The 25,036-nt window shown below is 42.4% G+C and overlaps 1 protein-coding gene across 1 annotated transcript in view; it reads right to left on the reverse strand.

Annotated features, from left to right (window-relative positions):
- The window catches only part of OTC (ornithine transcarbamylase), a 264,368-nt gene that overhangs the window by 63,143 nt on the left and 176,189 nt on the right, over positions 1-25,036 (reverse strand). The window contains exon 3 of the mRNA XM_069204233.1: positions 21,406-21,487. Within this exon, the coding sequence (XP_069060334.1) occupies positions 21,406-21,487 (82 nt within the window). The remainder of the gene's footprint in view (positions 1-21,405; positions 21,488-25,036) is intronic.

A 25,036-nucleotide genomic window follows, 5' to 3' on the forward strand; every position in this document is an offset into this window, starting at 1 on the left:
GAAACACTTAAAGAGGATATTTCAAAGACCTCTGAGTAGACCTTGATACAAACCAAGACAGGAACAAGCTGCTGCAGGAAGAACGCACAACATCGGGTGAAGTTAGTTAACAACACAGCAGAAGGAGTGTGAGACCCACATGGTCAGTTTGAAGATTATGGGCATGATTTAGAGTTTGGTGGCTGGGGGGGTTACTCCATCACAACCATAACGGATTTCCTGTCTGCTGTCTTACGATCCCATAATAGCCTTTGGAGATCGTAATAGGCTTGATGTGACAGAGTACCCCATCCGCCAAACTCTAAATCAGGCCTCAGTTGTTAAGTTAGTGGCGATATCTTAGTTTGAAGTTTATTTTCAACTACATGTTTAGACAAAATGTTTGTACATATATTTTTGACACTTGTAATGGAATATATTATATATGGTTTTGTTCTTTGGGTTTTAATTCACTGTCCCTCATCATTCCTGTGCCCAGGTGTCTCCCTCTCCTTCTGTACCACCCCTTCTATGCCCAGGTGTCTCTTCTCCCACATCTCTCTCTCTGCCCTACATGAAATCTTGGAAATCATGCAGTGGCAAGATATGGCAAGAGGGATAGGTGAGAGTGGGTGGCGCATGGGCTACCTGCAGAATGCATCTTACAGCCCATGGTCACAAAGGTTCTCCCTCCTAGCCATCCATAAGACATATGTTTCAAATGCATGCATGATACATAAAGCAAAGTTGAATCATTGCCTCTCTATGCTTCCTTTTCCATTTGCATATCTTGCTACACCCTTGCCTGTGCTCTCCTCTAAGGTTAAGGCTCCTAGTACATTCTATACCTTCTCCTCTTCTAGCATCTGAGCACACAGTTATTGTTAAAGTGACAGGCACCAAGTGAAAACGTAGTTTAATTAAATTCCAAATTACCTGCATCTCTTTCCTGATTCAAAGTGTCATGCATGTTTGATTTCATGGTCTGATACTTATATTGAGAGCTTCGCTCGAAGGCCCTGATAATGAATTACATAGTAAATCGGACAGAGTAAAATCACATCCAATTTACAATTACCATCTAGTAAAATCATCCATGCGATAGGTAAAATTGCCCCATTGTAGTGTATGTGTCCTGTGGAATCAGTTTCACCAGGTATGATTTCAGTGCAGCGAATTTTATCTCACGTAATATTTCCGGCCAGTGAAATCACACGAAAAATACACAGGTGCAGAAACACCGCTTTGACAGCATATGACATACAAACAGGAAGTATGTAATTTATTTCTTCTAAACTCATTACCAGATTGAGGCAAACTGGTACCTCTTTTTTCTTGTGAATAATCTTAAATCATTGGACAGAATGGCAGCGATTTTGTGGATTTAGAATCCATTCTAATTCACCAAACAAAAACGCCATTCATCGATCCTGCCTATTCCATTATCCAATCTTGTCACAAGGTGAGTCAGAAATACAAATTCTATGAAGAAGAACTATGAGTGCTTCCAAAGGAGGTGGTCAGAAAGGAGGTGCACCTAATGGGACATTTGGGGCCATATTTATGAAAAGTGGCGCATCATATCATGTTGCACCACCTTTCTTGCACCCCATTGTGCCCCCCTGAGGCCACCATGTGTGTGCCGTATTGATGATATGGTGCACCAAGACGAACATTAGGAAACTAGCGTCAAAAATGTTGACGCTAGTTTGGCGCTTTGCAGGATTAGTACCAAAAATGTGGACACTAATCCTGCAAAGTTAAAAGAGGCCCATTGAAAACAATGGGAGAGTAATTTTAATGGCTCCCTCAGGCAGGCGTTAAAAATTAGACTAAAAATGGCGAAGTAGAATCTCATAGACACCACTGCGCCATTTTTCTGAGCCTCCTACCACCAGAACGCCCCCCCTTGCATACATTATGCCTGGTGCAGGTATAATGTGGCGCAAGGGTTTACAACGTGGCACTTTGTAAACATGATGCAGCATTTTTGCCAGCCTAATGCCACATTAGCATAATAGAATTATGCTAATGTGGCACAAAGTGGCATAAGGGGCTCATAAATATGCCCCTTGGTGTTCAAGACCACTGCCAAAACAAGAATGAAATTATGGCAACAAATAACTGATGGCTTCAGTGTTGGGTATGCGCATCCCGTCTGTGGATGGGCTTAAAAAATGCTTCTGAGAAATGCCCCTGGGAGGAAGATGTGCATAGTATAATAAATATAACCAGATTTAAGGGAACTAAAAGAAGATAGGTTGAAGTGCAAAGGATGATGTTTGCATGGTTTTCAGAACATTTCAAATAATAAGCAAATTACAAAAGAAATAGATTACGCTAAAATGAAGCCTAAGACCCTAGTTGTGATTTGGCGTACTTCACCTGGAGTGTTAACCCTTGGTGAAATAACTAAGCTCTGAACTGCAAGTTGCTTCAATCTTGGAATCATCTGTTCCGATAATTCTAATGTTGGAGCCATTCTTCCTGTCTTAACTGCTGCAGGGGTCAATGGGCAACATCACAGCTGGACCCAGACCCAGCCCCTACAGCAATCAGGCTTTTCATGGTGGTCGCACTGCCACGAGAAGCCTGGCAGTCACACAGACGGTGACAGGAATCTCTATCCCTGTTGCAGGAACACGCACCCCCGACATCCACACGCCTCCATGCATCCCCCACCACCCGCACACATGCACGCACACCCCACCCCTCTCATTCACACCCATTCATGCTCACACATCCACATACATGCACGTATTCACTCCCCCTACTCCTGCCCCCTCCGCGCATGCATGCATACCCCCACCCCAACACTGGCGGACTAGTGGCGGGTTTGACTTTGGCGGTCTGGCGAATAGACCTCCAAAGTCAAAATTAGGGCCTATGTTTTTCCTGGACAGTCATATGCCTGCGCTCCAGCCCTGGTGGCCAAATCAACCTTCCACTCCACCATCTCCCCAGCATGACTCTATCCACATATTCAAAACAAATAAAAAATGCCAGTGTTTTCTTACCTGGAATAGCGAAAAATATGCACATTAAAGAACCCTAGAGTTATACTTCTTATTATACATAAAGGCCCTGATTACGAATTGTTGGGTACTGGGGACGAGACAAATCACAGATTACTGTTACGGCCGCTATAATCACCCCCATACTGTGCAACTATGATAAACCCCATGGGGTGGAAAATTACCTTGTAGAACCAATTTATCCAGTCGAAAACCTCACAGAATTCACCACTCCATGCAGGTTTTATTGCATATATTTACCACCTGCACCCAACAGGTGTTTAATGTTTGCATCAGGGTGTGGGTGGGGGTAGAGGTGGGAAAGGGGAATCTTTTTCTAGTAGGGGGAACATTATTTGTTCCTCTCTTAGGGATATCACCTGGAAAGAGACTTGGATGTTGCCAAAGCCTCATGCAATTTTTCCAGCTAGAATACCAGCCAGAAAAATCGAGCCTGGTTCTCCCAAACCTGGAAAAACCAATCCAGCTGGATTCATACAGAGAGACATTGCATGGGGTCGTTTCAATCTTCCTGACTCATAACCAGCCCAAAAGTAAGATCGAATTGCATAAATACAAAGTGGCAGATTTAACAAAAGTGGTGCTGCATCCAATGTAGTGCCACATGTCGTGCCCCTTAGAGCCCCCCTAACGCCACCATGTGTGCGCCATATTTAAGATGCAGCACACAATGGTAGTAGTTAGGGAACTAGCTCCAAAATGTTGACATTAGTTTTGGGCTTTACAGGATAAACATAAAAAATTAGGATACTAATCCTGCAAAGCACATTGTGGCCCACTATAAATACTGGTGTTCCACCTTTTAATGCCTGTTCTGTGCAGGCATTAAAAATGCAGCAAAAAATGGCGCAAATAAATCTTTTAGATTTCTTTGTACCATTTTTACAGCCCCCCCTTACGGCAAAGGCATATTGTGGCACAAGGGGTTACAAAGTAGCACGATGCATGCATTGCACCACTGTAAATCTGGCGCTGCATTTTTTGCGTTGTTGGACCACATAGATGGGAGTTTTACCTAGTGGCAGCTTTGACTCAACATTAAGTAGTATAGAGGGTTAATATGCCTTCTGCAAAAAACAGAACTATGGGGCATATTTAAGAAAAGTGGCACTGCCCCCTAACGCCACAATGTGTGCATTATATTTAAAATACGGTGCACCATTGCGGTAGTTAGGGGACTAGCATCAGATTTTTTTACACTAGACCGGTGCTTTGCGGGATTAGCGTAAAAAATGTTGACACTAATCTTGTAAAGCACCCAGAGGCCTATTGTAACCAATGGAAGCATCCTTTTAATGCCTGCTCTGAGCAGGTATTAAAAGTGCCAGAAAAAAGTGATGCAAAGAAATCTGACAGATTTCTTTGCGTCATATTTTTGGCCTCCCTAACAGGGGGATGCCCCCTTTGCATACATTTTGCCTGGTGCAGGCATAATGTAGCGCAAAGGGTTACAAAGTGGCGCAAGGCATGCATTGTGCCACTTTGAAAATATGGCGCAGCATTTTTGGCCTTCTAATGCCGCATTAGCGTTAAAAAAATGACACTAGTGTGGCATTAGAATGGCACTAGGGGCTCTTAGATATGCCCATCTGGAACATATTTAAAAAAGTGATGCTGGACACAGTGCTGCGCCACTTTTCGTGCACCCCTTAGCGCCCCCCTAACGCCACCATGTGTGCGCTGTATTTAAAATATGGGGAACCATGGTGGTTGCTAGTGGACTAGAATCAGAATTTTTGATGCTAGTACGGGACTTTGCAGGATTAGCGTAAAAAAATTTGACGCTAGTCCTGCACAGCACCCAGAGGCCCATTGTAACCAACGGAAGCCAACTTTAAACACATGCTCAGAGCAGGCGTTAAAAGTGCTGTAAAAAAATGACGCAAAGAAATATGTCCGATTGTTTTGCGCCATTTTTTTGGCCCTCTAATAGGAGGATGCCCCCTTTGCATACATTATGCCTGGGACATGCATAATGTAGTGCAAAGGGTTACAAAGAGGCGCAAATCATGCATTGTGCCACTATGTAAATATGGCACCGTGTTTTTGGCCTTCTAACACCACATTAGCTTAAACAAAATTACACTAATGTGGTGTTAGATTGGCACTAGAGGCTCTTAAATATGCCCCTATGAGACATATTTGAAAAAAGTGGCACTGCACACAGTGCTGCACCACTTTTCTTGCTCCCCTTAGCGCCCCCTAGCACCACCATGTGTGCGCTGTATTTAAAGTACTGCACACCATGGCAGTAGTTAGGGGACTAGCATCACAATTTTTGACGCTAGTCCGGCACTTTGCAGGTTTAGCATAAAATATTTTGATGCTAATCCTGCAAAGCACCCGGAGGCCCATTGTAACCAACGGAAGCCTACTTTTAACACCTGCTGTGAGCAGATGTTAAAAGTGACTGGAAAAAATGACGCAAAGAAATCTGTCAGATTTCTTTGCACCATTTTTTGTGTCCCCCCCCCCATAATGGGGGAATGCCACCCTTGCATTTACTATGCCTGGCGCAGGCATAATGTAACGCAAAAGGACACAAAGTTGCGCAATGCGTGCATTGCACCACTTTGTAACTATGGCACTGCATTTTTGCCTTCTAAAGCCAGATTAGCGTCAAAATGCGAATGTGGCATTAGAATGGTGTTAGGGGCTCCTAAATATGCCCCTATATTTTATGTGGATAGCTGAGTGGATTAGTAAAGCCAGCCTGTAGAAGTGCTTGAAAACACATGAATGTATGTGAAAGGGGAGCGATGGAGAGATGAGGGGCACATTTGCCAGGTGGTAGTGAGTGAAACCGAGGAGGAGGTCATGGGGGAGGGAGTGCCAAAATACACTGTCGCACCGGGCACCAACAGTCCTAAAGCCGGCCCTGGTCTGACATATTTGGTGCAGTATGAGGTTAGGCAAATAATAACTGCAGTTCCATTGTTACCATGCATGCGCATCAGAAAGTTAATAAATAAATACTTTGACACTTTTGATTCTGCCTCAAAGTAACCACCATAGACATACAAGAAAATTATAGCAATATTGCCTGTATTGTCAATATTATGTACACCATGGCGCATCTTTAAACAGAATTGCTGGGTGCAACAGGGACAGTACGTCCCATTACAATGAATGCAGTGCCCCCAAAGCTGATGCAAGGGTGTGCTGCCCTGAGGGAAATGTATTCAGTTAAATAGGGAGAGGCTGCTTCAAAGCTGCTCTGTGTATTACAGTGCAGGTGGCAATCCACATGGATGTTGAAGACAGGATAGAGATACCCTTGCAGGTGGGAGCAGAAGGTGACCACATGAGGATGTCTCAGGGGTCCATGGGTCCCTCTTTCAGCCTTCCAAAGGGCTGCCCTCAGGGAAAGCTGATAGTGTGCCACCTCATTGTGGCACTGTCTCAGTGCACTCCCTAATGGCATGTTAGTCTCTGTGCCAACTTCCTTAATATGTTGCAGGCACAGAGTCAAAGTGAGCCCCTTCATTTGATTGGGGCCTCGCCCCTATGCAAATGAGAAGCTCTCTGAAGATAGTGCTGGTGCTACATGTGTGCAGCACTTTCAGTGTTATAGTACAAGCATCTGCAGCCTCTTTTGTAATACCATAGTGCTCCAGGGGCGTATAAAGTGGGTGCACACACCTGTTGCACTCTTGGGCACTATCTGTAATACTGCTTGTAAGAAATTGGGTTTTTGGTTGGGCAGGGGTGGAAGCCTCATTCAGGCAACAGGCACAATCCTTGTCAGGGTGAACCACAAAACTCACTAAATTAACCTTTGCTTAACTCTCTGGTAGATTGCCACAAAAGCAGGTGGCTTAACTTAGAGGTCTTGCGTATTCATGCAGCACACAAACAGTAATAAATTGAAAAAACAACACAAGAAAAAATCCCAAAGCAATTTAGAAAAATAGAACACAATTTAATACATAAAATAAAACCAAAACAAAATAAATCTAATCAATAGAATCGGAGTTCTGATTGTGTACAGTTTTTAGCGAAATCTAGTGCCTAAAAGATCAAAGTGCCACCATTCGCAGGTATCTAGTCGCACGACACTGGAGCAAACTCAGAGGTGTGGAGCATGTTTTGGACACACAAGGTGGATGGAGCCCTGTCTCGGCTTACCTCGACTTTGAAGAAATTTCAATCAAAACTCCAGAAGAAGGTAGTGTTCAGCAGTGCAAGGCAGCAGGCTGTGTCTGAGGAGGATGAGTTGTTCCCAATGAGCACTGATGATGACGGGAAAAGCTGGATTCTCAGGCCAAGCAGGTTTTTGTTGTTGAAGGGAAGCCTGTCGGACTTAGACAACATTTTGGAAGTCTCATCCTCCAATGGGATGAAGCTGCAAGCTGTTGCCAAAGAGGGCGACATGAGGCCGGATACCATAGATGAGCGGTTCTATTGAACAGGATTAGCTGCTGCAGATAAGAATGTATCGAGGGTTAACATGAAGTATTGAGGATTAACATGAAGCTAGGCCAACCGATGATGCACCTTGGGCAGATCAGCTAGGAGGTAGGGCTCTGTCTTCGGTCGGTTATTCTGGCACTTTTTGGTGCAAATGTTTCTAAGTTCAAGGTTTTAGGGTTAGGCAAGAGCAGCACCTCTAACATAACTTTCAAGAGCCCAGGACATGGGTGGCACCATTTGGGAACTTAGGACACACTCCAACAAAGCAGTCCTCTGGGGAACAAGGCAGGACTCTCACAGCAGGGCAGTCTCTGGTAACAGCACAGCAGTCCTTTGGGGAGCAAGGCAGGACTCAGCCAGCAGAGCAGTCCTCTAAGGGTCCTGATAGTCCTTCCGAAATCTTCCAAAGGTCAAGGTGTGTACTGAAGAATTATAATTTTTGATTTTATTAACAATATTTTCGGCCAACATGTAAAGCAAGGCTGCCTTTTCAAGATTAAAAATGAAATACAGATGTATAAGGCTACATATTTTTTTTTAAAGAGAAAGAAAATGTTCATATTATTTTAAAGGATAACAGGCCACACACAAACCAAGTCTTCCTCAAAATATATCTAGTCATGGACCTTGATAGTAAATTTCACAGAAAAAGGGCTGGGCTGGCAAACTTCCACATCTCTACCAAATTTGCCCTCAGGTACCAGCTTTTCCTCATGAAAATTCCTGTAAGGTGTGTTGCTTGCTAGGACAAGTCACTTGGAAGATAAAAGATTTTTTTATCCTGCTCATCTAATTTTTCTTTTTGAAGCAACCTACTGTTAGAGCTCAATCTTATAGCGATGTACATGGGGCATTCCAGTAAGAAGTGTCACAAATCTCCTGTGGCACCACAGAGGCATTTAGCAGAGATGGCTGTGGTACTCCTGCTCAGAGTTTCATTTAACAGTGAACTGCCTCCTCTGGACAGGGCAAAAAGCCTCCTTTCTCTCTGGTTAGCCAGTAGAAGTAAGTACTGTTGTACACTTGGTGAAGGATCAAACATCCCTTTTTGTTTAATGTGGGATAAGTTGTAGAGTGCGCAGATTCTCTGTTCTTTTATAGAGTGCATATATTGTTTGGTAACCACGAAGTTTATTTGCCTCTTTGAAACCATTTGACGATTATTAGGGGCTTGGGATAGTGCTGAAACAAGGAGCCTATTTACACACCCCTTGCACCGCTGTAGTGTCATTTGTTTACTCTACGTGGAGCAGAACAGCCACCAACCCCATGCCATATTTACAAACTGGCACAATGTCAGCATTGCGCCACTTTGTAAACCCTTGCCCCACATCATACCTGCACCAGGTATAATGGATGCAAAGGTCAGACCAGGTGTTAAAGTGCGGGTATGCCCATTTCCGTGGACGAACACCATGGAATGGGCACAAAGGTGCCCACCCCAGTCCCCAGCAACCCACCATCCACACCACAGGGATACTACAGGAGGAAAGAGCCCATCCCAGGTAAGTTGCAGGTAAGTGCATGTGTGTGATGTGCCATTGGGGGCCCCTTACATGGGGCCTCCTGGCTGGCACTGGGTATGTAGGGCTTGCCCAGAGGACACTGGTCCCACTGAGTGGGCACTGGACTAGGGGTAATAACTCCTCTCTATACTTAGAAAGGAGTAATTTTTGGGCTGCTTGTGTGTAAAAAAATGATGCTAGGCTGACTAGTGGCAGATAGTTTGCCGCTAACCAGCCTACCATAATTTCTGACCCACTAGGGCCATTTCCCCTAACGTAATACCTCACCGGCTAGTTTCTTTTTTTCAGACGCTAGCCATTCCTTAGCACCATTGTGCTTCATTTTATAAATATGGTGCATCGATAGTGTTAGGGAATGGTGTCAGCCAGCATTAAAAAAAATGACTAACAATTGCGTTAGCGCAGTTGTGCACCATTTTTCATAAATATCAGCCTAAGTGTCTTACTTTCTTTATGCACATTATTGTGAAAGAGCACTTGCTATGCAGCTTAAAATGTTGCTCCCAGGCCCAGTCAATCAGATTGTTTCGGCATGATTTTAGTCTTTCCAAGACGTATTTTAGGGAATACATCTGCCATTTTTTTATGGGGGTGTAATCCACATCAGACTCCAGGATAACAGTAAGAAATAATTTGGAGAGGTTGAGGATTGATTTTCAAAATGCCCTCTGAAAGCGGTCGACATGGCAATTTCTCTTATCCAGTTCCCAGAGTTCTACACCATAGACAATTAGACTTCCTACCTTTGTCAAGAAGGCCTAATCAATGTGGTTGGTAAATTGATGTCCATTTTCCTGACCAGCCTTGTGAGAGCATTTGCTGATGCCTCTGCTTTTTCGAGGATAGTTTGGATATGTGTAGTCCAGCTGAGGTTTCTGTTGATTTCTACCCCTGGATATTTGAAGGATTCCGATTCTTCTAGGGTTGAGCTGTTTACACAGAAGACAAAAATCTTCTTTCAGTTTGTTATGAACGTCATGTGGTTTTTATTTTTAGTTGATTAATGTTTCCATGTTTGCCAATGGAGCCTTCAAACCCCTCGCAGTTTTGGCAATCAGGTTTATATCATACGCATGTAAAAGGGGCTGAAATTTTAAATTTGTTTATCATGGCGGTTTCTATCCTCTGTGGCAGTTCTTACTGGTTCATAAAGATTGTTGCTGTACAAAGAAAACAAGAGAGGGCCCAACAGACACCCTTGTTTTACTCCATTCCCACTGTGGAATTTTGTACTGAAAAGCCCATTTGGATTAGTCAAAATTTCAAGGTGGTATGAGTGCACAAGAGTTGTATTGAGGACAGACGTGCTGTATCGATCCGCATGGTTGTTCGCTTTGCCTTGGCTACAAGTTGCAGGCTGAGGTGAAATCTAAAAGGGTTACATATATGGGCATTTTTGGTAGTGCTAGATCTATGCACAATATGTAAGAAAGTGAATATTCAGTTAATAGTTGAAAGGCCTTCTCTGAACCAACCTTGGATGAGAGAAAGGATATTCTCATTGGGAATCCAGTCATCAAGTTTCCTGACAATCACTTTTAGGAATATTTTATAGTCAATTTCTATTAGACTAATGGATCTATAGAATTTCTGGCATTTTTTGTGGATTGAGGTAATGGTACTGTTTTGGCAAGATGAAGGACATCACACATCTGCTGAGATTGTTGTGAAAACTTTTTTTTACAATTTCGGTCCACTAGTCTCTGTCTGAGAGGAACACCTCGGGCTTCATATTAGGACCAGGGACATTCCCTTTTTTCATGCTTCCCTCACTTTTTCTTTACAAACCACAAGTGGTCCTTTGACCATCTTCTAAGGTCCACACACAGACTGTGCTTCAACATTCGGTTGACAGATGACATTGTCTTCTAGAGCTTAGCTAAAAACTGAGGAGAAGTGGGCTACCGATGATCCCCAACTGATATTTGACTGCAGGTGATTTTTCCTGACTCCCGAACTATCTCTTATTTTGAGCCAAAAATCCCTTGAATCCTTACCAGATGCCACTTGTTCAATTTATTTCCACTTTTTATTCACAGCTTCCATCTTTTCCTCTTTATTAGGGCCTTATAGCTTGATCTCACCTCCCTGATTTTACCTTTAGATGGCTCATAATATATAATTGACTCCAGCTCAATTTTTTTGATTTTTGCAGTCCTCATCAAACCACATGTCACACATTTATTTTTGCAGTCGCGTCAAACTACCTGTCACATGTGCTGGCATTTGCTTTGGATTTTTTCTTGATGGTGCATTTCTTGGAAACAATCAGTATTAATGTGCTCGATAATTCACCATACAGTAGAAATATATAATCTTCCGTTTGGCTTTTCAGGATGAATATTTGTAGATCAGCTGTGGCGGGTTCATTCCTCCAACTGATTAGGTTTGCTGCAAGGTCAGGAGTCCATCCGCTCCTTCCTTGCCCTCCGACATCCCAAGAGGATTCCATGTTTTAGACTTTGTCTTTGTTTAGATTGTCTATTTTATTTCAATTCAAGTGTTAGGGGTTTATGGCCACTCTTGATTTGCCATTGTAGCTGTTGTAGCTGCAAATGTTCAAAATTGCTCTAGTCTGCTGCCTTTCGGAAAACATAATCAATAACAGATTGGGCCCTACGGGTGTTATAAGTCAGAAAAACATTTGTGGTCATTTTCACAGGAGTTTAGTTCTGATATGAAGCTATCACTTGAGCAAAAAATGGGCTGGATGCTTGCGTCCCTCTTAGAGAAATCATGGCTGATGGTCAGGATCCCCAGTGCTTATTTCATTGCATTTGTTGACATCATTAATTCCCCATTCACCTATTTTACAGTTAAAGTCACCACACATGATTGTGAGCATGTGAGGCTGGTTTGTTTTTAAAAGCACTTCTTTAATGGCATCTAAAAGTTTTAGCAAGCCTTGCATCTTTTTCTGGAGCACATATGTGTTTATTGTTCTCAATGTAGAGTTGTCAAACAGTTTGATGTCATAAAATTGGAGGTTGTCATGAAGGTTCTGCCATTCTTTAGATACCAAACATATTTCAGTCCTGCACACTATCTACAAATCACCACTGTTCCTTGTTGTGACCAGTGGTGTTGCACATTTAGAGTGGTTAGTGTAATCAGGGAGTAGCCATGGTGTTGCCATGCATGTTTCTTGAAGGAATATGATATCATATGTGTAGCGTCCTCCACAGACTGGGTACCTGCCAATGAATATGCCACACACAGAGCTATGTATTACATATCGTTATTCATCTGCGTGTAACCACAATCTCAACATTCTAAACCTGCATTAACTTCACCATGTTCTCACACCCTCGTTGTCACTCTACAGAGTCTTTCTGGAGCCAAAAGGTTTTGTCATTCACACTCACATGACACTACGGGGTTCATTCTGACCCTGGCGGTCTTGGACCGCCAGGGCGCAGAATGACGGAAGCACCGCCAACAGGCTGGCGGTGCTTCCAAGCCCATTCTGACCGCGGCGGTAAAGCCGCGGTCGGAAAACCGGGGCCGGCGGTTTCCCGCCGTTTTTGCCCCGGCTGGGCGAATCCACCAGGGCAGCGCTGCAAGCAGCGCTGCCCTGGGGATTCTGACCCCCTTACCGCCAGCCTGTTTCTGGCGGTTTACACCGCCAGGAAGAGGCTGGCGGTAAGGGGTGTCCTGGGGCCCCTGTGGGCCCCTGCACTGCCCATGCCACTGGCATGGGCAGTGCAGGGGTCCCCTAACAGGGCCCCGGCCAGCTTTTCACTGTCTGCCTAGCAGACAGTGAAAAGCGCGACGGGTCCAACTGCACCCGTCGCACGGCCGCAACACCGCCGGCTCCATTCGGAGCCGGCTTCTGTGTTGCGGCCACATTCCCGCTGGGCCGGCGGGCGCTAACTTTGTTAGGGCCCGCCGGCCCAGCAGGAATGTTGGAATGCCGGCAGCAGTCTTTTGGCCGCATGGCGGGCGATTGGCGGTGCCCGCCAAAGTTGGAATGACCGCCTACATCTCCCCCTGTTAAATAAAAAAATTAAATTTCTTACATTCATATGCGCAATCAAACTCTTCAATGAGCCTTCTTGGTGCTTTGATGGCTCATCCCGATCAGGTCTTCGGAAACTGGGAATCAACCACAGGAGTGTCCATGATCTGCTTTGGCAATGCAAAAGCAACAGCAGTCTTGGGTTTTTCAATTGTCTTTTCTGAATCAGTCTCTACGTTGACATCAGTATCTGACAAGCAATGAGCCATATATCTAAAATGTGAGGAATCTTGTGTAATGGATTTCCCAGGACGCTAGGCAGTCACCAAGTGTCCTTTGCCCGTTACAACATGGAATGGATCAGCATCAAATGGAGCATCAGATTTACGTTTTCTCTGGTGACAGACGAGCACTCGATCTCCTCTTGAGAAAACAATGTCTTTAGCATGCTGTCTCTTTCATTTTACGACCAAGTCTTTTGTATGAGTTTCTTCCTCAGTTTTTGATTGTGTGTTAATCCACTGAAGTAACCTGGTCATCATTGCTCTCCCGAACATCAGTGTTGCAGGGCTTTTCCCTGTGGTCGAGTGGGAGTCGAACGGTAAGCTTGTAGGATAGAATTCAAGACAGTCTTGAGGTTGAGCTTTTCTAATGCAGCACGCTGAACAGCTTTCTTTAATGTACTCATGAAACATTCAACAAGGCCATTAGCCTGTAGCCACAGATGTGTGCTCTTCTGATGCTTCACATTAAGCACATTGAGAAAGTCTCTCAATGCTCGACTATTGAAAGGTGGGCCGTTGTCAGATTTTTTAAATGTAGGAAGGCCCCATGTCGCAAAGATGCCATCTAATCTCTCAATGACTCTTTCCTGAGTGATAAATGAGAGATTTTCTATTAATAGAAAGTGAGAGTATTCATCCACAATTACCATCAGGTGATGTCCATTGTAAAGCAGAACGAAAATTCAACAGCAATTCTTTGACATGCATGCTTTGGCAACTCTGACATAATTAAGGTATGTTGAGTAGCTTTTGGTGACAGGTAGTTGCATAGATGACAGGTCTTGAACTCTCTTTCATCAAGTTAAGGGTACCAGACTTGATCTCATAGAGCTCGTTTTGTGGCACTGATGCCATGATGTCCTTCATGAGCTACTTCAATTATCTGTTGTCGCAGACTCTCCGGAATGACAATTCTCAGACCCACTCAGGATTAGGCCTAGTTGTGTCATAGGCAGCTCATCTTTTACATTCTTAAACTTCTGATATTCACTGTCACTGGTAAGGGGTCGAGCACGTTAGTTCAATGACTGATGTGTAATAATGTCTTTCAGTTTTAACATGTCACAATCTTGACTGATGGAAGTGACAATTTGTTCCAATGAAATAGCAGCTGGTGTATTTCACAATTAAGTTTACGTAGGCCTCAGCTGTCTTTGAAGGGTTACCTTGACACTATAGAGGTACTCTGGAGAAATAGTCGGCAAGGTATTGATCTTTCCGTTGGCGATGCACAATTGTGTAGTTCTATTTGTGTAATCGTAAACCGAAACGTCCAATGAACAAAGGGATCTTGGTCTTTCGATTGCCAAAAATGATCAGCAATGCTTGATGATCTATCACAACCGCGATAGGTTTTCCTTATAGAAACACATGGAAATGTTCACAAGCCACACCACTGTTAAACTCTCATTTTCAGGTTGTGAATAAGCTTGTTCAGTCTGGGACAAACTTTTGCTTGCATATGTCGCAATATATCTTTCAGCATTTGGTTGTCTATTGTGCAGTGCAAGGATTGCACCTAACCCAACCGGGATAGCGCCAACAGCATCTTCTGTATGTAGTTTAGGATCAAAATGTGCCATTTCAGTAACATTTAGCTTGATTGATTCCCTTAAACCTTTGCTCACATGCATGTAACAAGTGAAATGAAACATTATTTTTGTTAGGTCTCTCAATGGAGCACTCACAGAGGCAAAGTCTTGTATGTATCTGGAACAGTAACTGGCCATGTTGAGAAATAAGCATAAACATGGAAACATCTTGTGGGAGACTGGCAGTTGACAATGCTTGAACCTTAGCTGGTTGTGGTGTCATGTCCCCATCAGAAAAGATATGGCCAAAGAATTTCAGCTATGCCTTACTGAATTCACATTTCTCAGCATTTAGTGTTAAGCCTGCATCAACAAGTAAATGACACACTTGTCTGAGAGATTTGTCATGTTCCTTCTGTGTAGCTCTGAAAACAAATATGGCATCCCTATAGTTAAAAACAGTCACAGCAGGCTGTATGACATTTCTAATGACATCTTGAAAAATCTCTGCAGCTGATGACACACCGAAGCTTAGCCTCTTTTCTCAAAACAGACCAATATGTGAAGAAAAGGTTTTAATGTACCTGCAATTCTTCTCAAGTTCCAACTGATGATATCTTTTATTTAAATCAAGTCATGAGAAGACATTTGCACCATTTAATTGTGTTATCATGTACGGACATGGATGTTGTTCTCTTTCAATTGCCTTGTTTGCTTGCTGCATATTAATGCAGATGCATACAGCTCCTAAACTGTCCTTTTCTGGCACTACCATTATGGAAGAAGCCCACAGCGTCAGAGCAGTAGAATGCTCAATGATATCATGTCTAAGTAATGATACAAGTTCCTTTTCAACAGCTTCCTACAAATTAAATGCAACTCTGTGTTTTTGAGCAACAGAACGGACATCCTCGTGAAAATACAATTGAACTTTCATAGTCTCAAGATTTCCTAATCCATGAAACAAAAAAGGGAACTCACTTACTATTTTGTGATGAGCATTCATGTTGTAGTTCACTGAAATTAGTTCCATATCAGCAGCTGTGCTGAAACGGAGTAAACAGGCAATTGAAGCTGTATCTTGAAGTACGTGGATGGGGGCTTGCACTTTTGTTTCCTTGTGCTTCATCATTGCTATAAAGAAACCTTTGCTTTTCAAGGGTGTCTATGCAGCCTAGGTTTTGGATGGCCTCATTTGTGGCAATGGAGATAGTTCATTACATGTCTCCTCAGACATAATGATTATTGATGCTCCACTGTTGATGATGAAAAGTATGGAACAACTGTTTATTTTCAGTGTAATCTTCAGACAAAGTTTGAATGACTTTGGTACTTTTTCATGTTGACTTTTCTTTGACTGGTATTTTTCTTCACAAGCGGCAGTCCAAGGTAAGCATTGACACTACACATTCATCTACGTCACTTTCACTTGATACTGATACTGACAAACTCTTTGTCAATGATTTAGATGACGATCAACTTTGTTTGGTGTGGATTTGTCTCAACTGACGTTGCCGCTTGGCCTTATGGGCAAGTATTAAGTGTGACTTCTGGAACATTCAATCAGACATATCATCTTCTGGCCGTGAAGCACTTACTTTCTCCTTCGCCTTGTAAACTATTACATAATGGTTCTACATACCTCAGTTATTTACCGACATGTGGAAACCATAATCCACATCTGAAACACAGTTTATTTTTCCATGGAGACATCACCTTCAACTTTGTGTTTCTGCTTGTTTTTCATGTTCATGACTGACTCACTTGGGGCACCTCTGGCCTCCATGTCAGCGGTTTGTCTATCAACATGCATCTCAGCAATAGCAGTCATGAGGCCCATATTTATTGCCTCTGTGGCGCAGGACAGCACAGCAAGTCACCTTGCTGTGCTGCTCTTTGCCACAGTGAAAGGGCAGGAATGTGCCATATTTATCCAATATGGGGCATTCCTGTCATTTTCTCCTGCACTGATGCCCTTTTGGCAGCCTAGCACCAATGCAGGTACCTTAGACTTAATAGGCCCGTGGACCCCATTCCCTGGTTCTAAATTCTAATAAAAAGAGGAGGGGGCTGTGTGTCCCCTCCTCAAGCCTTAATATGTCCTGCTAATCCAATCTCCAGGGCTGGATTCCAATAGAAAGGGGAGGAGTGGTATGCAGACCACCCTTCTCGGCCATACGGTGGTCCAGGGGACCTTATCCCCTGGGGGCTCCAGCGAAGGGGATGCATATATTTTGTGCATGCTCCATCCAGGCAGAAGCAATATCTGTTCTGTTTCCCTGCCAACAGGAGCGTGGGCAGGGAAACAGAATTCTGCTCCCACCACGCAGGATTATTTTTAAAACTCCTATTGGGTGGAAGCAGATATAGCTTCCATGCCTGCAGCCTTGCAGGCAGGGAAGGCATGTTTGCTCTCACCTGGTGGGAAATTTAAAAATGCTCATGCCAGATGGGAGCAGACATATGTGTCCTTGCCTGCGCTGGTGTGAGCAGGGAAACTACTGTGTCCAGGGTGTGGGCTCTCTGGACACAGTAACTGAGCCAGGCCCTGGAAGATGGGGTCCTACAGGGCCCTTAGAGGCTCAGGGGGTGAGGCAGTGCAGCCCCCTCCTCTTTTTATATGCATTTAGGCCCCGGAGATGAGATCAACTAAGCATAATAAGGCTCCAGGAGGGGGACTGCATGTCCCTCTTCCTCCAGTTTGTACCTCGGCCCTGGGGGGTGGGATCCCTGGGGCATCACTGAGGCTCTGGGAGGGAGGTCACATGTCTCTTCAACCCAAAAACATGTTTTGCTCCCCCCTGGCCACAGTCCACCTAGGGGGTGGAGGAAGTCTGAAAGAAGCGCAAGAGCTGTTGCTTTTTGAAAACAAAGGCAGCAGATTTACGAATTCCTCTGCAAGTTTGGCCATAATAAAAAAAAAAACATGTTCTTCCCACCCCCCCCCCCGACAGGGTCCCTCTGGGACACCACCACTAGGATTAAGGGGATCAGAGTATTCCTACTCTGCACCCTTCTCTCTTTTTTTTTACTATGTTTAGAACTTGGGACTGAGTCCCAAGTCCTAGTATGGCTGCCACCACATCGTTGTTGATTTGGTGCCGTCAATCAGATCTGTTGGGTCTGTGGATCCTTTGTGGCGTGAAATATAAAAATATTTTGAGTGTTAGTTGTCCAAAAACTGCTGAATGGATTTACACCAAATCACAAAACACACTATTCCTAGACCAAGATCGAGCTTTCTGACAAATTTGGTGTAAATTTGTTCACCGGTTTGGATTGTAGCTGTGCCATAATGTTCCAATTGAAAAATAAATGAGGAAAATGCAGTTTGTGACAGCCCCTTTTTCTCAGCCCCCGCTTGATGGATCTCTCCCAAACTTTTCACGGGCAAAAAAGCTTTTGCCATTTTACAGCTCGGCAAGGATGACACTGTGTCAAGCCTATGCTTAAAGACTTTACTGTATAAATGGCAAAAGACGTTGTCACTATCTAGCTCAGCGTGGGTAGCACTGTGCTGATCCAATGCTTAACAACTTTGGTAGATAAACAGACATTTTAGGTGAGCAAATCTAGAGTGTTGCTGGTGTTGCAGAGTGCTCCTTACTAGAGCAGCTCTCCACCTAAACTTGGGAACTACCCAGAGTTCTCCATTCTTTTTTGCATGTATATATTATATATATATATATATATATATATATGCGCTATGACCGTTTTGATTTAGGAATGATTGTGATTAAATAATTGTAGTAACAATATGTTACCAAATGGTTTAGCACAAAGCTTAAACATTAATTTAGATTTGTTCAATAGTGAGATAATATTGATAGGGTCACTAACCAAGAATAATATATATTTTTGCATCTTGTGGTATTATGTTATGCCCTTTCTTTTGGATGTAGTCAATATGCGATTAGATAATGCCCTTGACCTATAACAACAATATGTATGTACTGATATCAACACAGTGGACTGCTTGTAAAAAGTTGTTAAAAAAGATTCTGCATAATTTAAGAAAGCACACATTTTATAATGGAGTCCATGTGGAGATTTATTTTTAACAGAAATTATGTTTTTATTGTTTGACTATAATATCCAGAATGCATCATAATGAGCAGTACGGATATTTGTTATAAAAGGTGAAAGTAAAAAGGGACTCACTTACCGTGAACAAGACTCCCAGGACTTCATGGAGTGCAGTGAATTCTTTGTTAAATAAAATATATATATATAATGCCCTTGACCTATAACAACAATATGTATGTACTGATATCAACACAGTGGACTGCTTGTAAAAAGTTGTTAAAAAAGATTCTGCATAATTTAAGAAAGCACACATTTTATAATGGAGTCCATGTGGAGATTTATTTTTAACAGAAATTATGTTTTTATTGTTTGACTATAATATCCAGAATGCATCATAATGAGCAGTACGGATATTTGTTATAAAAGGTGAAAGTAAAAAGGGACTCACTTACCGTGAACAAGACTCCCAGGACTTCATGGAGTGCAGTGAATTCTTTGTTAAATAAAATATATATATTATTTAACAAAGAATTCACTGCACTCCATGAAGTCCTGGGAGTCTTGTTCACGGTAAGTGAGTCCCTTTTTACTTTCACCTTTTATAACAAATATCCGTACTGCTCATTATGATGCATTCTGGATATTATAGTCAAACAATAAAAACATAATTTCTGTTAAAAATAAATCTCCACATGGACTCCATTATAAAATGTGTGCTTTCTTAAATTATGCAGAATCTTTTTTAACAACTTTTTACAAGCAGTCCACTGTGTTGATATCAGTACATACATATTGTTGTTATAGGTCAAGGGCATTATCTAATCGCATATTCACTACATCCAAAAGAAAGGGCATAACATAATACCACAAGATGCAAAAATATATATTATTCTTGGTTAGTGACCCTATCAATATTATCTCACTATTGAACAAATCTAAATTAATGTTTAAGCTTTGTGCTAAACCATTTGGTAACATATTGTTACTACAATTATTTAATCACAATCATTCCTAAATCAAAACGGTCATCCAGATATCGGCTAACTGCCACCTCATACCTATATGTATCCATCCAATGGTATGTTCATAAAAAAATTATATGACCTCATTTCTTTAGTACTTAGCATATGTATATGATATGATTAATCCTCAAAATGCCACTTTGTCAACAACTATGACTCATAAGTGGACAAACAATTCCTCATCAATATTTAATCCATACGGTATTTTGGTACGTAGCCAGTAGTGAAAGGACTTGACTTTGTTTTCTACATCCTGATTTCAAAGTTTCTCCAAGGGTTTGAGTTGAGCTTGCCTCTTGTTAAGAACTCTTAGGGACATCAAAGAGTTAAGCTGCCAGCACCTAGGCTCCTCTGCTGAGAGCCCTGTCCTGTCAAGTGGTGCCAAACCCAGGCTGGGCCCTTGAAGGAGGTTTTTGGTGCTACAAAAAGAAAATCCACACATCGACTCACTGCATCATTTTGAACTGACATGTAGCTGAAAGGATTCGACGCATCACCACTGCCTGCACCAGAGTGTGGTTCCTGCTTGACACAATGACCACGGTTTTCAAAGCCGGCCACAGCTTTACATCGCAGGGTGTCAGAAGAACCACCGCTGTGTAAGTTTCATTCATCGCATCACTGAAGTCCATGACACACCACCCTGACTCCAACATAGTACCTACTTCATCACTGTGTGTTCGAGGCATCACGGCTTGACTTTCGATGCATCACTGATACTTCGTCCTTGGGCGCCATTTTCTTCGTCGACACCACACTGCAGTAAGGAACCAACGTTTCATGCTGCGAATGACACATCACCTTCCCTGTGGCAGTAAAGAACTGCCGCATTGCCTCCCCTGCCTAGCAGTAAGGAACCAACGCATCACTTACCCTACAACAGTAAGGAACTGATGCCTCACTTGCTCTTTCGATGCATCACTTCCCCTGCAGCCTATATCGTCTTTGTTTTTTATGCATATCAGGTACTTTGTCTCAGTCTAGCACTTCATTGAATTCAAGGAATTACAATTGTATTTAATATTCTAAAAGTTATGCCTTTGCTTGTGTATGTTGGATTTTTCTCATTTTGATCTTGTTTTTTTCAGATAAATATTGGCTATTTTTCTAAACTGGTGTGGAGTACTTTTTTGTGGTGTTTTCACTGTTACTGTGTGTATGTACAAATACTTTACACATTGTCTCTGAGACAAGCCTGACTGTTTGAGCCAAGCTATCCAGGGGGTGAGCAAGGGTTATCTTAGCTATGTGACTCCCTTGCCCTGACTAGAGTGAGGGTCCTTACTTGGACAGAGTGCAAACCTCTGCCAGCTAGGGACCCCATTTCTAACAGCAATCTTAGCAAAGGTCATGATGAATGAAATTGGAAAATAGGGAGTTCCAGGCTGTTGTCCAAAATAACGTTCCGAAGCCTCTTGTCCCAACAGTTGGTGTTCATGTTGGAATTTGAAGACACATTTGCACATGTTGTGGTTAAACATCTGCAGAAATGTACACAATGACACTGCTATATCCAGCTGCTAAACTTTGAAAGCAACATGAAGAAACAGTGAGTTACAAACAGTATTAAATAGGTACCTGAAACACATAAATAAAACCTACAATGCTCAAAAGATTTGTCCATCCTTACCAGTTTCTGTGGAGAGCCTTGTTCTTGTACTTCGTTTCTCGAAAATCATGGCTAGGGATTTTCCTTGCAGTAAAGGCAGATTCTGAAATTTAAGAAAGAGATTTACTTTACAAAAGGATGGACTGAAGATTCCAATACTTTTACAATAAGGGCATCTTAGCATGCAACCATCTGAAAGGTGCAAATTGTAAATGCATTATCACAAGCAAATGAATGTGTGCTACATGACCACTGACTCATTACATTTCGTGTCCCGAAATAATGCAGCAACTATTTTACAATGCTCTGTGCACCTGGGAATAATACATGAGTAAATCACCAGGCACATTTTTCACATATTTGGATGCGATCGGAATTGGTTCGTACTTTAAATTAAGTGCGGAATATTCCCAAAGTCCATACATTGAAATTGGATGTATATGTGGTACTCCATGATTTACTGAGTATCCAACTAAAGAAGATTGCCCATGGAGCTAAAAATAGTCCCTGCCTCGCCACCTATACAAATATCCTCTTGAATCTCTTGACCAAATTCAGGAAGTGGATTTTTATTTCTCCATTGCGATCCCACTTCTCTTCAGCTAGTCTGCATTCAGCATCACTCCCTTCTACAGCGTGTGCCTAATGCTGCCTCACTCGGAGAGATGTACATTGTCTAGTCCCTTTGCATCTTTTTATGTCATACCCTCTGCCCAGCTCTGGAGAAACAGAAAGTCCTGGTTATCAGTGACTTATTGTTGTCACTGTACATTTGTCCATTTGATTCTTTCTATGTTCTGCCTAATAGAGCCTTTGCTGCCACATTCCAGAAGGGCGGCAGATCAACTTTTCCCTCTTTTTTTAGGGTCATCAATCCTCATGTAGATCTCACCAAATTACACTCTTTCCTGTGGTCCAGGTGATGCTGTGCGCGCTTCACACATTCTCCTCAAATTTGCTGCTTCCCAGCTGACTTGAGCCACAGCAGCGGTGTCCTATTCCCTGGGGTTGGGGAGATGCACATAGCTTAGCATTGAAGTTGTCAGCATGGTATATTATATTTAATACAAGTCTTAATTGCTCGTGACTGAGGGTGTGAAGCTGTAAGGAGTTTTCATTTTAGTTGTTGCTGGTTTCACAAACTGTCTTTGATTGCACATCGAAGAATAGCCAAAAAATCAGTAGTGCTACTGCCTGTATTAGAACATGACTATATCCGAAAACTCCCTGCATACATGGATCCAGATCTATGATTTGCTAATAAAACACATTGGACAGCCTCAGAAAACTATGAAAAATGACATCATTGCCATGAAGGTGTATACGGAAGACTGGCCCACGTAGAGAGGTGATTTGGGTTAGCACCCTTCTTCCATTGCTTTTCGCACATTTTTAATCAGCTCTCAGGACACATAAATCGAGAAGTGCACTGGTCGAGCTTCTTCTAGAAATTGCGTTGTTAAAATCGCATTCACATTTTGAACTGTTAGTCGTGATGAATGATGGCATGTTGCCACTTTCAATGTACGTGCCTGCATAGGGAGGGGCGAGAACCAAGAGGAATAAAAATCTGCCTGGGGACAGATTTTGCAGCTATTCTTAATCCTGAGATACATATATAAGAGCCTCAGCAGCAAATCCCTAGCGAGAGAAGCAAATGTTTTGCATAGAAGTGTAACACATGCTGCAGGGGTCATTAAATATAAACCTAAATCAAAATTTGAGAAATTACACATAGTAAATTCTTAGGTCGATTATTATTTCTACAATACCAGGTATGCACATTGTCATACGATCACACCTTGTTATCTTGCATGACATACCCAATAGATTTGCCCTGAGTGGTATTATGTCTTTAGTTTGCAGGACGAATCTCAAGAGGTTGCTGGAATCTAACAGAATATAGATTGGTAATAAATTGGAGGACAACTGCAAAAGCCACTAAGATTTAAAATGAGTCAATATTGTAAACGAGATTGCAACATGCAGGATAGCAGTTGACTGACAGCCTTCAATGTTGTTATTCACGGGGGCCAAAGTGCAGGAGGCTTGGCCTTGAATAAACATAGAGGTGAGCGTCCGTCACCCTGGACTGTCACAGCCCTTGGCTTGATTACAGATGCTCGCGAGAAATAAAGTCAATTTGAAGGTTATCTTGTTTTGAAGTCACTTGGCTTAGTCAAGTTTGATTATTTGTTATGTGGAATGCAGGGCTACAGCTTGAATATACTCAAGTAGAAGGTTATGAATGGGCGAAATATTTCAATTTTTCCAAACCTTTACAATGAGTGTTACAGAAGGTGACACTGTTTTATTTTAAAATAAATGTACTTGTTAAATGCGTTGTTCTGTTATCTTGTATCAACAAGTGGCAGCACAGTCACAAGGGCCAAGGGTTAAAATAACTGCCAAGCATTTTTCTTCAAGGCACTCACAGGTCAAATAACAATTTATGCTGATACAATTATGCTCCTCTAATCCCTGTTATAGAACTGGACCGTAGCCGGCATTTTCTGTGTATTCTGAGATTTCTTCCAGCACGATCCGCACCAGATCACAAGACAACCCACTACTACACAAAAGAAAACACAACAAAATAATCATGGTTTTGTATTTTTGTGTTGCTGTTCCGAGTTCGTGTATTATTGGATTATGATGTTGCCTAATCATGTTGTTCTGTTATTTCAGGTTGTCATTTTGTTGTTTTATTGGGTTACAGTCTTTTGTCACTGTTTTTGTTTTGTTCTGCTGTGAGATTCTGATGTATTTTTGGTTTGTTTTCTGATTTTGTTGCATTGTGTTGTTTTGCTATGGCAAAGTTGTCTAGATGTGTGTTTATGTTAAATTTTGTTGGTCTTGTCATTGTGATGGTTTATGGTTTTTTGGTGCAAAGAGTTGGTGTACTGTTTTTGTGGTGCTCTGTTGTTGTCCTATTGCAGTGTGGTGCTGTGTTAACATATTGGAGTGTTATTTCTCCTAAACAAACAATCAAAAGCATTCAATTCACCAGATTTTCGAGTAACACCGAGGCCTTAATTACGGCTAACAGCGTTACTCCATTCAGCTACAGATCCGAAGGACGAAAGCGAAAATTCTTTTAAAACCTTAATTTACCACTACACAATACATCTAAAACTGTTTAAGAGACAAGATCTAAAACCAATGGTTCACAGAATAAAATAGTTATGCAATAAAGTATTCTAAAATAGGTACATGTTTATGCTTTTCTTTTGTAGAAAACAAATGTTCACCCAAACTGGGTTATCCTGGCATTGAAGCAGGTTATACAGAAACCATAATCCATTAACTAAAAGGCTGCTGTTAAATACGAGGAAATAACTAAGGGCCAGATGTAGGTACAAAAAAATGAGCAACTCACAATTTGCGAGCAGGTGCGACTCGCAAATTGCGTGTCGCTAATAGGAATGCAGGTACAATGTCCGTGTACAATTTGCGACTCGCACCCGGAGTCGCAACGCAGATAGCGAGTCCGCTGTCTGCGAGGTCGCTGTTTGCGACCGCGCAAAAAACGGACTCGCAATTTGCGAGTGGGTGTCGCAAATTGCGAGTTCCATGTAAATTGATTGCAGGTGCTGCAGAACACTCCAGAAATCACTCCAGAACACTCTGGAAACACTTCCTGGCACATGAT

Source organism: Pleurodeles waltl, chromosome 8, assembly GCF_031143425.1.
Source record: "Pleurodeles waltl isolate 20211129_DDA chromosome 8, aPleWal1.hap1.20221129, whole genome shotgun sequence".
NCBI lineage: Eukaryota > Metazoa > Chordata > Amphibia > Caudata > Salamandridae > Pleurodeles > Pleurodeles waltl.